Source organism: Dryobates pubescens, chromosome 19, assembly GCF_014839835.1.
Source record: "Dryobates pubescens isolate bDryPub1 chromosome 19, bDryPub1.pri, whole genome shotgun sequence".
NCBI classification, from domain to species: domain Eukaryota; kingdom Metazoa; phylum Chordata; class Aves; order Piciformes; family Picidae; genus Dryobates; species Dryobates pubescens.
In genome coordinates this window covers 22,042,869-22,058,104 of record NC_071630.1, presented here as the reverse complement: position 1 = coordinate 22,058,104, position 15,236 = coordinate 22,042,869, and the positions used below count along the sequence as shown (strand labels likewise).

The 15,236-nt window shown below is 42.6% G+C and overlaps 1 protein-coding gene across 3 annotated transcripts in view; it reads left to right on the top strand.

The window, feature by feature from the left end:
* Positions 1-15,236, top strand: part of SLC12A4 (solute carrier family 12 member 4) — a 47,189-nt gene that overhangs the window by 17,944 nt on the left and 14,009 nt on the right. For all 3 annotated transcript variants that reach the window (XM_054169965.1, XM_054169966.1, XM_009899136.2), the window contains exons 2-10: positions 719-813; positions 2,872-3,003; positions 9,276-9,422; positions 9,920-9,974; positions 10,580-10,710; positions 11,085-11,326; positions 13,000-13,214; positions 14,154-14,318; positions 14,403-14,501. In XM_054169965.1, the coding sequence (XP_054025940.1) occupies positions 719-813; positions 2,872-3,003; positions 9,276-9,422; positions 9,920-9,974; positions 10,580-10,710; positions 11,085-11,326; positions 13,000-13,214; positions 14,154-14,318; positions 14,403-14,501 (1,281 nt within the window). The remainder of the gene's footprint in view (positions 1-718; positions 814-2,871; positions 3,004-9,275; positions 9,423-9,919; positions 9,975-10,579; positions 10,711-11,084; positions 11,327-12,999; positions 13,215-14,153; positions 14,319-14,402; positions 14,502-15,236) is intronic.

Here is a 15,236-nt window from a genome sequence, read left to right as displayed (position 1 = left end):
CTACGTGCCAAAAAAAGCTGTACTTCATCTACTAATGCTTTGCTTTTGCTGTGTGTAATGTTAGGCTGTAACTTAGAAGCATAAGGAGCATGTGTCTAAAGAATGCTCAGTCTGAATATACAGAATGCAGTAAGGTAAAGGCATCATGAAGTGAGCATGTTTGGTGCCTGGGATTGGTGCCTCAGTCTGAATAAACAGAATGCAGTAAGGTAAAGGCATCATGAAGTGAGCATATTTGGTGCCTGGGATTAGTGGGTGTAGTGGGGAAAAACCCACACCACCACCAACAGAAGGGTGGAGATTTTGATTGATAGTTGTATTGTAATAGCAGAATCCAGTCTTTGAATTGCTCAGTCTGACTAAATCTGCCTAATCAGTTTGGACTTACTGTTCAGAAATTGCTCTAGCATGAGTAACAATTTTGATGTGCTTGAGAACTGTCTTGTCAGTTGTCACTGCTCCATGTAAGAAATAGTTATAAAAAGGAATGTGAGAGTAGTGTTGTAGCTGTGACCCTACAATAGAAATAGAAAAAGCTCTATCTTGAAAGTAACATCTCTGCTATTATTAACAGCACATAACTTTAGATGTTAAAAAGAAATAGATTTAATTGACCAAACAATTTTATCCCCTACAGGTTTTGTAAAGGTTGCAAAATGTCCTTACAGGATCTCTTTCTGCTCTTACCAAAATCTCCTGCTTTTTTGTTTCTTTGCAGGTCATGGCAACCATAAAGAGAACAGTCCTTTCCTGAACAGTACAGAAGCTGGCAAGGGAGGTGATTACTATGACAGAAATCTGGCCTTGTTTGAGGTAATTTCTAACTGGTTTTCATACTTTTCATGTGATTTGTGATCTTCCAGACTGGGAAGGATTGAGCACATTGTATTCAGTGGAGTACAGAGCATTGCTCAGCTGCATGCAGTGGGCTGGTACCCCATTCTCATCTCAAGACAAATCTAAAAGCCCTTGGTGTGTTTAAGGGTATATCTGCAAAGTAGCAAAATGTAAGGGGACCAGAGGTTTAAATAGTGAAGCTGTGGCACTGTTGGCTAATCAGTATGGAAAATGAGCATGGACTGATTTATTGTGATAAGAAAAACTATGTTCTTTGTGTAGGGTGGTGCCTAAGTTCAGGTACTCAGCTTAGTCTGGGTATCCTGTATTATTACAACAGCAGTATGTCAGTAATGATTTTTTGTGGATGTCTCTCTGTTGTCCAGAGTACCAGTAGGCAGAGATACCCCATGTGGTGGAGAAGCTGTGGTGGTGTGAGGTAGAGAGGTACAACTCTTTCTGTGGGAAATGAGGAGGACCAGAGTCTCATGTGGGAGGCCCATTGCAGTCACAAGAAGTTCAGCAGAGTCCTTCTCCCCATCTTTACCTTGGTGGCACTGCATAAAGTACAGATACATCACAGTGCACATATATAATGGTGGGCTAAGCCTAAGTCCCTGAAAAAATGTTTTCAGAAGCTTAGTTGCTGGGGAATAGTGCAGAGATTCTCTGTGTGGCTCTGCAGCTGGGCTTCTGAGCAGCTTCACAGCAAGACTGGAGGCATGTACCCTGTGTTTCTTGTTCTGGAATTTGGTGTGGGGCAGCCTGAACTGGCCCTGCACCCTGCCAGGCTGGCACCTGCAGAGCTCAGCTGTGTGGCATAGAGCCTGGACAAGTATAACCAGGCAGCTGCTAGATAGGAGCTCACTGGGGAAGTGCTGCAACCATGTCTGCAGGCAGTGTGCTTGAGATAAAGGGCTTTGAAGCGTGCTCCCAGCTGTGGTGTCTCCTCCCTCCAAGGCATGGGAAGTCTGTGATCAGGATAAACTCACTTGTAGGTCATAGAGGGTTGGCCTCTTGTGGCATGGCTGTTGCTAGTCAGATGCCTGCCTTTTTCATCAACAGTAACACAGTACCACAGCAGGGCTGCAGGCTCTTTCTCTAGTCCTAAAGAGAGGGAGGAGCACCCCAAAGGCCACACTGCTCAGCTGAACAGCAGGCATCTTGCCTCAGCCACTTTCTGGAAAGAGTTGTAATCAGGTTTTGAAAGATGTGAACTGCAAATGAGATCAGAAGGAGGAATAAGAAAAGGGACATTTGGAGTCAGTCTCTGCCACTGGGTACCAAGCATATAACACTACCAGAAACAGGAAGATACAGCTCCAGTGAGATACTCATGACTCAGGTTTTATTTCCTGTGCAAAAAGTGGTTTCTCCTTACCATGTGTTACTCACTGTGCAGTTAACATGTAAGATGATTTGATGTCCAGATATAAGGGGGAAGGAAGGGAAAAATTTTATTCTGATTTTTTCAATACTTATTTTTACCCCCAAACTTGCCTTCAGAAACAGAGGTGGGATGGGATCAATGTAAAGGTGCAGGTACAGGCCCTCTGTTTATGTGCCTTTTGGGGGTTTATGTCTAGATTCACATCTATTCGCTGGCACAGTTTGAGAAGTGTAATAACATTATCAGAGTGATGCATGCCAACAATGAACAGAGTTTAATCACTACATGAGATTTGTTTGGCAACTTGGCCTTTTAAAAAGTCTGTCTGTTGATAGAAACTGACATTGGAGATTTCCCTGCAGTCCCAAGGCTCAGGCTTCCTTGCTGCAGCTCATGCTTTGCAGCACCTAAGGAGAAGGGTGCATAGAGTGCAGACCTGTTGGCGCAGGCTTTTCCTGTCAGAATTGGCCTCCTCTCAGAAAATTAAATCCTTTCCCTCAGTGGTTCAGGCACAATGAAATATTCTGTCATTCCCTGGATGATTTTTCCCTGGCAGCCTCAGGCATGCCAAGAAAGGCATGACCCCAGACACTCTTCATAAGTGATGTGAATTGCAGAAGGTGAATAGTTGTCTTCTTCCACAGGAGGAACTTGATATACGACCGAAGGTGTCGTCTCTGCTCGGCAAGTTGGTCAACTACACAAATCTTACCCAAGGTGTTAAAGAGCATGAAGAAGCAGAGAGCACTGATGGCTCAAAGAAGAAAGTCTCAAAGGTAAATGGTCATTTTCTCCATGGCCAGCTGGTGAATGGGGTTATTTCCTGTGTGATTTCTGGAGAGTGGGACTCCTGTTTGCTTTATCTTAGCCTCTGTCAGGAGTGTTGCAAAGAAATTAGATAGAACTCTGTAGGTAACCAGATGCTATCGAAGACCCGGGGCAGATGCAGTGGTTTAAGTGCTGTTCTCGAGGGCGCAGTTTTGTGCACTTGGTATGGAGTTAGTTAAAGAGGATGGGCTTTCAGCTGGGAACAAACAGCAAAACCAAACACCTGCTTTTTCCTACTGCTGTTTTAGTTGCCCAGCAGTATCTGACACATCTCTGCTGGAGACAGCACCCTTCTAGAGTGGTGGGTGGAGGTCAGATTGGGCACCCTGGGGCAGCTCTGGTGTTAGGCACTTAGGGAGCTGAATTCTGCCCCAAAGGATCTGACTTTAGATGGTTAGTCCATCTGGGCTGGCTTTGTAATAACTAGGTAGAAGGTGGAGTTTGATGGTTGGTAGTTAGAACACAGCCCTCCTGATAAAACTCTTAACTGTTCTTTTCAGCGCTGCGGCAGCCAGGTAAATGTTTCAGTTAGTGCTAACTTTCAAGTGGCATGGTTGCATTTTATGGCACTTGCAGGCCTGTCACTTTGCATGCAGATTTTATCAAAAGAAAGTTTTCTCAAAAGCTAAGATAACACCTGAATGCTACAGATTTTGTAGTTCCTGCCATTCCTGAAAGAAAGGGAAGCTGTAAATGTTGAAAACCAGCAGGTTGTTCTCAAAGAGAATGCTTGTTACCCCATGCTGCACACCAGATTCCATCTCCTCTGCACTCCAGTTCTTTGCTCTGCACTGTTTTGTTACTGGGGTTAATGAAGTGTTTAGTCAACATGAAGCTTAAAAATCAGTTTTATCTGAGACCATGTGCAGGAAAGTCCTGTAATGTTGTGCTTAATACAAGATCTTTGCAAGAGGGAAGGTCATCTGAGAACAGCAACAACAGCAACTGCATTCTTGTGCTATAAGCTTACCTCAAAAAGTAATTTAAACTTCTTAATTGTGAATTTCTTCTGTGTCATAGTTGCTGAGTATGTCTGAAGTTGTTTTATCTTCATGTCACTACTATGTCAGCAGCATGCTTTTTGGTACGAATAATGTAGGCATCAGCTGTAAACACAGTGTTAGTGCATAATCTAAAGGAACTTTCAGCCTCTGCCTATCAAAAGTATATTGATTGTTACCCACTCTGCATGTGGGGAGATCTGAATGTGGGGAGATCCAATAGATACTGTCCTTACTATTTGGAGAAAGATCTGATCACTTTTTCTGTTTATTTCCTTATTAACTGTCTGCCTGAACACCAGGGTAAGATGCAGTCTAGTGTGAAAGGGAGTCTCTTATGTCCCTGTTGGAAAAAGAGTTGGGAGAATTTGGTGATGGGTCTGCAGTGTAAAGTTTATTAAAGTAAATGCAGTACAGCTTCCTGAGGTAAAGATGGGGCAAGAAACAAACAAGTTACAACTGAGAAGTTGTTTTAAATCCCTGGCAGAGTAATACATAACATGTAAGGTTCGCTGTTAGTGTTTCTACACCTAGGTATGATTTCTGTCAATGCATATTTTCAGGCTGTTTGCTGCCATAAGAGATGGACAGTTGTCCTTGTGAAAGCTACGGTTCTGTGTTAAATACAGCTCGGGCTTCATTCCAGGGTTGTCCTGAATTGTGCTTTCCCATGTCTCAAAAGTGCATGTTCACATACTTCTCTGATGTTTTTAGTGGAATGGGTTGGGTAACCATTCCAAAAGTGACAGTATCCTCTTGTATTAATATCTTGGTGTTTTCTGTGTAAACACTGCAGTGACTTTTTGCCTAGCATGTCAGTCTCTGGGATAAATTGCATCAGCTGCAGTATCATAACTGTAGATTGAATTTCTTCTCCCTCTCTTGCCATAAGCAATATGAAAATTTAAACATACTGTAGAATATAAGAAGGTTGAGTATCAATTTGGGCAATAATTCTAACCATTAAACTCAGCAAATTCAAATGCAGTAACTGCACAATGCTATGGACTGAAGGTAGCCAGAAACTGTGTGGATGGGATTCTTCTACACATTTGTTTTTAATCATCTTCAAGGTATAAACCAATGCCCTGCTGTTTCTTTGTCCCATCTGCCCATTAGTACAGAAGTGGGAATATCCATCCCAGCACAAAGCAGGTCCTGGTTTTAATTGCCAGCATTAACTGACTCCTTGAGTGCTGTACTGGATACTCCCAGCAAATCCATTCCCAGCCAGTGTAACAAAAGGTAAGCTTCCTGATCTGGTGTGTCACTGTCATCCTTTAGACAAGAACTGGAGCAAGGAGGGTGAGCAGACTCTAGAACTGTTACTCAAAACTGGAATAGAAAAAGCAGTCCTTTCAGTCGGTGAATATGCAGTTCATCTTGCAGTGAATAGCTTTTTGAGTCCTAGCACACCCCTGCCCACCAACTCATATCCAGTCAAATAAAAACCTAACAACCCAAAATTCAACAACACCCCCCAAACCAACAGAGAAACACAGACACACACAAAAGAGACAAGGCAGTTGTGTGCACGTGAAATGGCTGATTCCCTGAGGGGCAGTACAGAACACAAGAAATCTCTCTTCCAAATTTTAAGCTTAAAGGAGTAGAGAATGGTGTGCTTGAGCTTGTGGAGATCATGATTGTCAGCACCTGCTTTCTACCGTGACAAGACCAAAAAAGCCCTGAAGGTCTCCACCAGCTCTGGAAAATACATTTTGTGACTGTTCAGCTTCTAATCTCTTGGAATAATTGCTGCAGTTTGTGGAAGATGCAAATGGAGATCAGGACAATTTCAGTGCAAAACAGCTTAATATAAACCTATTGCCCTGGGTCAGCATTCCCACAAATGTTTTTGGTAGTAGCATTCAGTGTTAGATACACAGCAAGTAAAATTCACACTACTGATGTAGTAGGGTAGAAATTGGTTTGCTTTTTATCTTTTCCAAATACCATCTTCTACTGAAGCACTTAATAGCTGCAGTGGTATAAAATCCCCCCTTGTCATGCTGGAAAAAAATGAAATTAACTATATTAGTTCATGTCTCTTTAATGAGGCAGTTTGTTTCTGCACTGCTGTCTGTCCTCACACTACGGAGCAACAGCGAGAGCTGTCATCACTGATCAATGGCCCTAGGCCCTGCAGCCAAGTGCTGTGATAACCTGTCATGCTGGCACGATGGAGTGTCCTTCAGACTGAGATCAATATTTGTATCAGTTATGTGTCTGCAGCTGATTAGAGTGAGCAGGCACACCATTTGCCTCGCTGAAAGAGAGGCTGTTTTCCAGATTGTTCTCTTTCTTCTTGGTTGGGTTAACCCAGCATTCTTCAGGAGGTCTCTGTGTTCTCTTTTCTTTCTGCAGCGTATGAGCTGTTTAAATTTTACTTGTGGTATCTGTTGAGACTGAAGATAATGCCCCTGCTCAGGCCAGACTGTGTTCTGTTCAGACCAGCGCTGGTTTGGGATCATTCAGTGATTATACGATGCTATTATAAAACAATCAAGTCCCTGCAGATTGCTGGCATTAAATATTTCTGTGGGCAAGCTGGTTCAAGTAGTATGTGTGGATCACTCTTTCATAACAATATGTTTATTGCACAGGGTAAGAAGATCCAGAGTAAACTCTTATGCCTGAGGTGCAGTTACTAATGCTGTGGCTTGGGTTTTACCTGCAGGCAGGCACATACATTTCCTAGGCTGCTCTGCTCTGCAGTAGGCTCGCAGCTATACAGTTTCTCTTCCTCTGTAGCTGGAGCTAGCCAGTAATTTGATCTGCATAAGATGCCACTTAAGAGGGAGGGGGAGAAAATAAAGAACAGTAGAGCAAAGCTGCAGGCACCACTGAGGGCAGAAGAGCTGAGCTAAGGTGAATTCTCATGCAGGGGAAGCAGATGCTGGGAGATGTGTAAAGGGCAAGCTGAAAACTCACCTACTTCGCTAGTACTTGGAAGACTGTCATATAGAACATACAAGAACTGTGCTCCACCTGCTCGGCATGTGTAGAAGCAAGAGATTGAGCTTTTTTCCCTTCCTCAGATGCCCATTTTAACAAAGCCTTTAGAAACCCTTTACCTCTGAGAAACCCACGTTACTGCTGGGCTCAGAGGTGGTGGAGAGGGGTGACTGACAGATGACAGAGAGATGCCAAAATATCTCTTTAGGAAAGTCAAAGAGAACATTAATGTGACAATAGGAAGCCCTTAGGGAGGGCAAAATTTCCACACTGCCTACCAGTGTTTATTCCTTTCTCAGTTAGTAAACACTAATGTTGTTGATGAGACAATGTGAATCAGATGAAGGTGTTTGAATCAAAAATATTTAAACCTCCCCTTCCTGAGGAAACAGGTACACTAGGAAGGCCACCCTGAGAAGATCCTCATCCAGTGTAGTGTCACAACCACTCCTTGAAAAATCCTTACCATATCCTGACCAGAAAGTGCATTACCCTGACTTATGTGCAAGTGTCATTTCTGTTAGTATCAGAAGACAACAATTCTTTTTGCCCTTGTGCATAAGCATGACAAAGCTGATGAGGTTAGTTCTGTAGGATAGTAATGTTTGTACAAATGGCAGGTGATGTTTTAGGGGGGTTTAGTGCTCTATCATTGCAACAGCTGAGTTACAGCTCTCTGGCCCCACACTGGTAGATCTCATAGGGTGAGTCCATTGTAAACTGTCGGTGTTTGGCTCTGTTGCCCACTTTAGGAGGTTCACCTGAGTTGAAGTGTGTACAGAGGAAGTTGATCTGATTTACCCTTAGTCACACAAGGAATTCAGCACTGATTCAGAAAGAAAACATGCAGTAAATCCTGGTGTTTCTAAAACAAAGCTGTTCAGATCATGTTGTTGGGCACAGTGGTCAGTTGTCTCTAGCAGAGCAGGTCCCAGATGAAGATGAGGAAATTTCCATTTGTTGCAAGTCAAAATCCTAAATTCTGAGGCTGCTTATTGTGATCTGGTGATTTTGTAACCATTTGATTTTTCTGGGATTTTGAGCTGTGTAGTAAAGTACACTCCTGACTTACCTTAGATAAATAATTTTTCTTCCATAGTGAAGACAAGGCAAGAGCAAAGTTCTGGATAGCTGTTTCCTGGCTTGAAGAGTCAAGTGTTTGTCTTAAGTGCCATTGCATTTTTTCATGACTAATTTGTCTGTAGGGGTGCAGCTGACCTATTTATTTTTGCATTTAGTTAATGCTGTGTGGAGTCAAATTTGAACAAGTGTTGTCATCTCCTCTTAATATCCTTCCCATTTGGATGACTGGTGATGGGTATCTTTAAATGCTGTCTGTCAGTAATATGTTTTGGAATTCAGGTTTATTTACAGAAAGAAGTATGAAAAGCAGTGAGCCTCTGAGAAGTTCCACTCTCTGTTCCTGTGCTTCAGCATGCTGTATAATTTTAAATGCAAAAGAAAACTTCAGAAGGCAGAAGCAGTGAAATATCTTGGCATGAACCCATAGAGATCTGGGTCTCTGAAATGCTGCTAGTGCTGGGTGTACCAGCGCAGGCAACACTTTTGTATTCCTTGTAATAAAACCCTTAGCAGTGGTGTTTTGACATCATCATTTTGGAAGTGACCCTCCTCTGACAAAAACTGTGCAAACTGTGTTGAATGTCAGTTGTGTGCTCCCTGTGAATTCACCTAACTAACTTGGATTTTCTCAGTCACTGTCAGAAGTCATTCAGAGTCTGATGTTAAACAGGCATCAAACATTTAAGGTTGGAATGGTTTGCTTTACATAGAATATATAAAATAGAAGAAAATACATTAGGTATAGCTCCAAATTGCATCCAGATCTTTTCTAGTTGTAATATTACAAAAGGATGTTTTCCATGAAACGTGGAGATACCTCTGAGGAAGCTTACTTGGAGTCTGCAGCACTCAGTTGGTTTTGTACCAGAAACTCCCTGGTTCTCCAACACAACAAATGCGTGTGTGATCCCTTGTTATGATCAGTGTTAAATGCTGAAGATAATTACTTGAAATGTGAAGATGTGATAGGGTCAGCAGTTTGTTGAGAAATCTCTGGGTTTAGAGTTTGTTCCTCCTTCTGGAAAGTATTGGTGTGTGTTTAGCTTAGGTTTCCTAAACTGCTGCCATTTGCAAACCAGAAACCGTAGGGGTTTTGCTCATCTGTGCTTTGAACAATTGCAGTTAATGGATGTCAATGAAGTTGTTTTTTCTCTTTTGGTTTTTTTGTTTCCCCTCAGTCACCCAGCATGGGCACCCTCATGGGTGTGTATTTACCATGCATGCAGAATATCTTTGGGGTTATTCTCTTCCTTCGGCTGACCTGGATGGTAGGAATGGCTGGAGTTCTTCAGTCCTTCCTGATTGTGTTACTTTGCTGCTGTTGTGTAAGTATATAGGTAAAGTAATGCCTGTGACACAACCTCTGTGAAACTGTAGAGAAAACTGGAGAGGCTGCATTGTAGGTGCATGTATAAAGAAAAGCCATCTTTGTGCCAGACACTTCTGCTGTGTCTGTAGCCTTGTGATTTCTTCCCCTCTCCCCTCCTCCCCCCACCCCCCGGTTTAAACTTTCCTTTATCCTTCTGTTTTCAGTAGTATTTCAGTTAGCGCTGCGGCTGGAGGGACACCTGCACTCTTTCATCTTGCTTTGTCTTTTGGCACCCATTGTTTGACCTGATAAAGTCATCTCTCAAACAAATATGTCTTAACATCTGGATGATTAAATTCATCCTACCCTTGTTTTCATTCAGATAATGACCTGTTGAGGCAAAATAGAAATACTGTATTGTGTAGGCAGTAGCAGCTTTGCTCCACCAAGAAATGAGGTACCTTTTAAAAACTGCTACTGAGACAGTTGCTTCCTTTCCCTTGTTTCCTCCAGACTATGCTGACAACCATATCAATGAGTGCCATTGCCACAAATGGTGTTGTTCCAGGTATGTGTAGTAAGCAAACCTCTCAGTGGTGTTTAAAAAACAACAGAAGAGTTGCAAAGAGCTGTTAGTGTGGCTTTATTCCACATGAATGTGATTGAGCCAGGATACAAAGTCTGAATTAGTATCTAGTGTGTCTGTCCATATCTAGTATGTCTTCTTAGCATCAATTATGCTAAAGATTAATTTATTTGGTTTATAGTTGCCCATGTGCTAACAAAAAGATACTTCAGTAGACCTCCCCCAAAATTCAGACACACCAGCACCAGAACAAGAGGACACAGTCTCAAGCTGCACCAGGGGAGGTTTAGGTTGGATGTTAGGAAGAAGTTCTTCACTGAAAGAGAGATTGGCCATTGGGATGTGCTGCCCAGGGAGGTGGTGGAGTCACCCTCACTGGAGGTGTTTAGGAAGAGACTGGATGGGGTGCTTGGTGCCATGGTTTAGTTGATTAGATGGTGTTGGGTGAGAGGTTGGACTCGATCTCAAAGGTCTTTTCCAACCTGGTTTATTCTATTCTATTCTAAATGTTATATTCTTGCTGTGATTTTTTGGTAATTTATAACAATAAGCAAATAATTTTACTCTTTGTTGTTGTTGTTTTGTAGCCGGTGGGTCCTATTTCATGATTTCCAGGTCATTAGGCCCGGAGTTTGGTGGAGCTGTTGGGCTGTGCTTTTACTTGGGAACGACATTTGCAGGAGCAATGTATATCCTTGGTGCCATTGAGATTTTACTGGTGAGTGGTACTGCAGTTGTCCTGCTTTTATGCCAAATAGCATGTGGAAATCCCCCAGTGTTCTTGTCCCACGTGTAAGCACAGAAGGTCTCCAGTGTCTCAGTGTCCAGTTCTGTACCACAGGTGCTTAGCCATAGTGAAAACATAAATGGAGTGTGATTTAGTCAGAGAGACATGCTCATCATTGATGAAGCTGGCTTAGTCATACTACTGAAATAGAATGGGCTTTTCCTATAAACTGAAGATGCCTGATGAAGAGCACGTTGCAGATCGCAAGGTGATGTACATTTGTAGTAGAAATACGAGATCACTACAGTAACATGGACAGAATTCTCTTCCTGTGTTCCTTCAGCTGGCTTTCTTCTTTTTTTCAGACATACATTGTGCCACAAGCAGCAATTTTTCATCCCTCTGGTGCCCATGATGCCTCCAGTGCTATGCTAAACAACATGAGGGTCTATGGGACTGTGTTCCTCATCCTGATGGCAGTGGTGGTCTTTGTAGGTGTCAAATACGTTAACAAATTTGCTTCCCTCTTCTTGGCCTGCGTAGTGATATCCATACTGTCCATTTATGCTGGAGCTATCAAGTCCATCTTTGATCCACCTGAATTTCCGTGAGTAATGCTTCTGGATGGGGAAATAGCTTTGACTACAGGCCTGGAAGGTGGAGTTCTGTGGAAGTTACTTAAAACTGGTGTCTAGCATGTTGTCACAGCTACCTTTTTTGTGAGTTACTTCAGATTTTTTTTCAGCTGAATACAGTGACCATGATAGTCTGCCACGTGCAGAGCTCATGGAAGAGAAGTTTCTTAGGCTAAAATGAAGGCATTATTATGTTCTTAAACTGTTTGGTCGAATGAAACCTTGTGGGTGTGTAGATTGGTGGAGGCTGACACTTCTCTGTTTCCTGCAAAGATAATCCAGTATCTTGGCCTATGGCTGGGGAGTTATATTTTAGCAAGAGTTTTGCTGGGTTGTTTACAGCAGATTGCAGGAAGCAATTTGGCAAGTCCAGTTTCCCCAGACCAGTCAGAGATGATGTGCTGCCTTTGTGGTTGGAAAGTCTGGTGGTGTGATGCAGCTGCTTGCTGAGAAACAGGGCATCTCTGAGGAATGTGGGAGGCAATGTGGGGGCCATGCTGAGGCTCCAGTGAAACTTCCCTAGTCTGAAAGAAGAGGCTGCAGAGGAGTAGCTCTGCTCTGCACACAGCATGTGCTCCTTGGCATATTGGCAGCTAAACATGTTTCTTAAACTGGGAGCTGTAGCAGCAATGTGGAGATGTGTGCTTCACCAGAAAGGCAAAGAGCATTTCCTGATGCTGCTGACAAGAGGGGAATGGAAACAGAGGAGGCGAGTCTGCATAGCTAGTCACAGCTGAAGATGTTGTGACCATAACTAAGCACTTGCAACCCTCAAGTGCTCCCTTTAGACATTTAGGGCCCAATGATTATAATGTTTTACAGCAGTGGCAGGTTTACAGCAGTAAAAATACAACAATGTTTCTATCTTCCCCCTCATTATCTCTTGGACTGCCCTCGAATGTTCTCCCTATCTTTCTCTTTTCTTCCTTGAGCTGTATTACTTTTTCTTTGGGTGAAGTGACTAGATACTGTATTTGTTTTTAATTCTGGAGGGGAAGACACTTCTGGAGTTACAGAGAAGTCTGAAAACCCAACAGGAAAGGGCCTGTCTCTTCCATTTTCCTGGCCTTGGTGATTTACAAGATGTGTGAAACGATTGGACTAATTAAAATGGAAGAAACAATGTATTTTTCAGTATTTTTTTTCCTGTCAGTGTTTTGTGGCACTGGGAAGGGAATTTGAATGGCAGCAGTCTGTGAGGTTATCTCCCCATGTGTTGTGGAACCATCTTTGGGGAAGTGGATTACAATTCTTCAGTGCTGGAATAGACCACATTTGTGGTTAGGTGAAACAGAGCAGGCAGTAGAGGGTTTTAATGATTGTTCAGAGTATATTATGACAATAGGAACATTTGCTTGTTGTGATTGAGATTTATGTTCCTAGTTCTGAAGCTAAAACGTCAGGGTCATTTCAGTACTGGTGTACAGAAACTGGGATAATAGGATTCCAAATACCTGTAGATACTTTCAGTACCTAGTAATTGAAATGCCAGTTTGTCCTGCTGCCAGTATCTTTTTGAAACTGAGGAGTGATGTAGCAGACTAGAGCAATTTAAGGTCTCCATGATATGAAAGAAGAATTATGGGAAAGGGTGAATATTGCTTGCTTGGTTCCTTATAACACTGGTTTCTGTGTTTCCCTTCAGGATTTGCATGTTGGGCAACAGGACTTTGTCAAGAGATCAGTTTGATGTTTGTGCAAAAACAGTTGTTAAGGATAACATTACTGTGGCCTCTAAGCTTTGGGAGCTCTTCTGCCACACTACCAACTTAACCACTGAGAACTGTGACGAGTATTTCCTATACAACAACGTCTCAGAGATAGCAGGCATTCCAGGAGCTGCTAGTGGCATTTTGAAAGGTACGGTAGCATAGGGGTTTTCTATCTAAGAGGAGGCCTGCTGAGCAGTTGAAATGGGCTGAACTCTTCCCTGCTGGTTCAGAAAGGACTGCAGAAATGTAATTACAGTGAAGAAAATTATCTTCAACAAAGAAACCCAAGTCTTATAATCTTTAAAAAGAGCAGGGGCACTTTTGTCCTGATGTGGTACTTGTCTGCTGTAAAATTGATTGAATTTGCCTTGTACATCTCACAATTTCAGCAGGAAGTCAGCTCCAATTATAAGCTATGCTAACATGAGCAAGTTGTTAGTTTTTCAAAGCTCTTTGTCGCTATGACTCTCCATTTTAGACAGGTTAAGATCATGTCCTGAAAGATAAGAGTGCTTGTGTAAAAACAGTGTAACCTTTTCTTTGCCTGCTCCTGATTATAATATCCTTGGGAAGCTCCTTTTTGAAAGGAGCTCCAGAGAGCAGCTGCTCGGTGCCTGTTCTCACAGAATGCAGAGGTCTGGTTTCTGAAATGGACTCAGTGTTTGTTGGTGACATTTCAAATGACAAGTGTTTAATTTTGTCATTCTGCCACTATCTAAAGAACAAATCTGTTTTCAGAAAGCTGGCCAGTGCTGCTGCTTTGGGTTTTCTGAGCTCCTGCCTGTGGCTATGGTGGTTCACTGAAAATAGTCATGGTACTTTTTCAGGTTAAAACAGGTGTGAAGTTAAAGTAAGGCTACCTTTAGTAATAATACAGGTCTAAAGCACTTGCACTTCTGCAGGCTATCCATCCATATTTATTGGCTTTGTTACAGCAGCATAAATTTTCATTCACATAGCTTGTGTAGGTCTTAATGTGTGTTGATCACTGCATGTGTAGTCTTCAGTTCTGGACCCATGGTGATGAGAACAGGTTTGAACCAAAATATGCTTTTCTTTTTTCTGTGGTGTGATAATAACATTGAAGAGAATTTATGGAGCAATTATTTGGAGAAAGGAGAGATCCTGGAGAAAGCACATCACCCATCTGTTGATGTAGCAGGCCAGAAGAACAACCTTCACCTATATGTGCTTTCAGATATAGCTACTTCATTCATGGTGCTGGTTGGCATCTTCTTCCCTTCGGTGACCGGTGAGAATGCTGGGATTGAGGGGGCATCTTGGGTCTCTGAGCTTTCCTTTCTCCCACAGTCTTACATCCAAAATGTGTTTTCAGGTATCATGGCTGGCTCAAACAGGTCAGGGGACCTCAAAGATGCCCAGAAATCCATCCCCGTTGGAACAATTCTTGCTATTGTCACCACATCGCTAGTCTGTATCCTTTAAACATGAGCAGAGTCCCGGCACGCTGTGACTCGGATGAGTGGCTGTGTATGGTTTGGGGCCTGGTTTGGGATGATTGTATGATCAGTGTGAGTAAGATTGGTCAGTGAGGAAGAAAGCAACCAGTCCTGTTCTCTTGCATTTCCATGGCTTATCTTGGCTATGCAGTGACCTGTAGCTTTTCAGGCTGGTGGAGTACAGGTACACGTTTTTATTTGGAATGCCATGGATGAGGGAAAGCTTTCATTTGGGGGAATCACAAATGTCATTTCCTTTTTCATTTAAAAAGAAAGGGAAAAAAAAACACAAAAGAGAAACAAACAAACAAAGCAACCACATTTTAGTTGAGTGATGTCAAGGAGCAGAGGCTTTCCTGAATGTTGCCAGACAAATGCAAGTTAGAAATTCAATGAGCTAGTCCCCATGTGTGGGTTTTTGGGGAGGGGTAGGGGAGAGGTTTGTGTGTAGAGTCAGCTGCTCACTGGTACCAATGACATTATGTATTTATTTTGAAGTCAGTGAAATAGGATCACCTTGCATCAGCTTACAGAACTGGGTTGTTAGGTTGTCTCCCTCTTGGATTGGAACACATTTGCCTGGTTTGATCCTTTTCCATGATTCTTACACACATTCCCATGAGCCAGGTGTGGAAGTGTTACACACACAGTGCTCAGCAGTGAGCTTCACTGCCTGTTTCCGCTGAGACTGGAGCATTTAACTTGCAGAA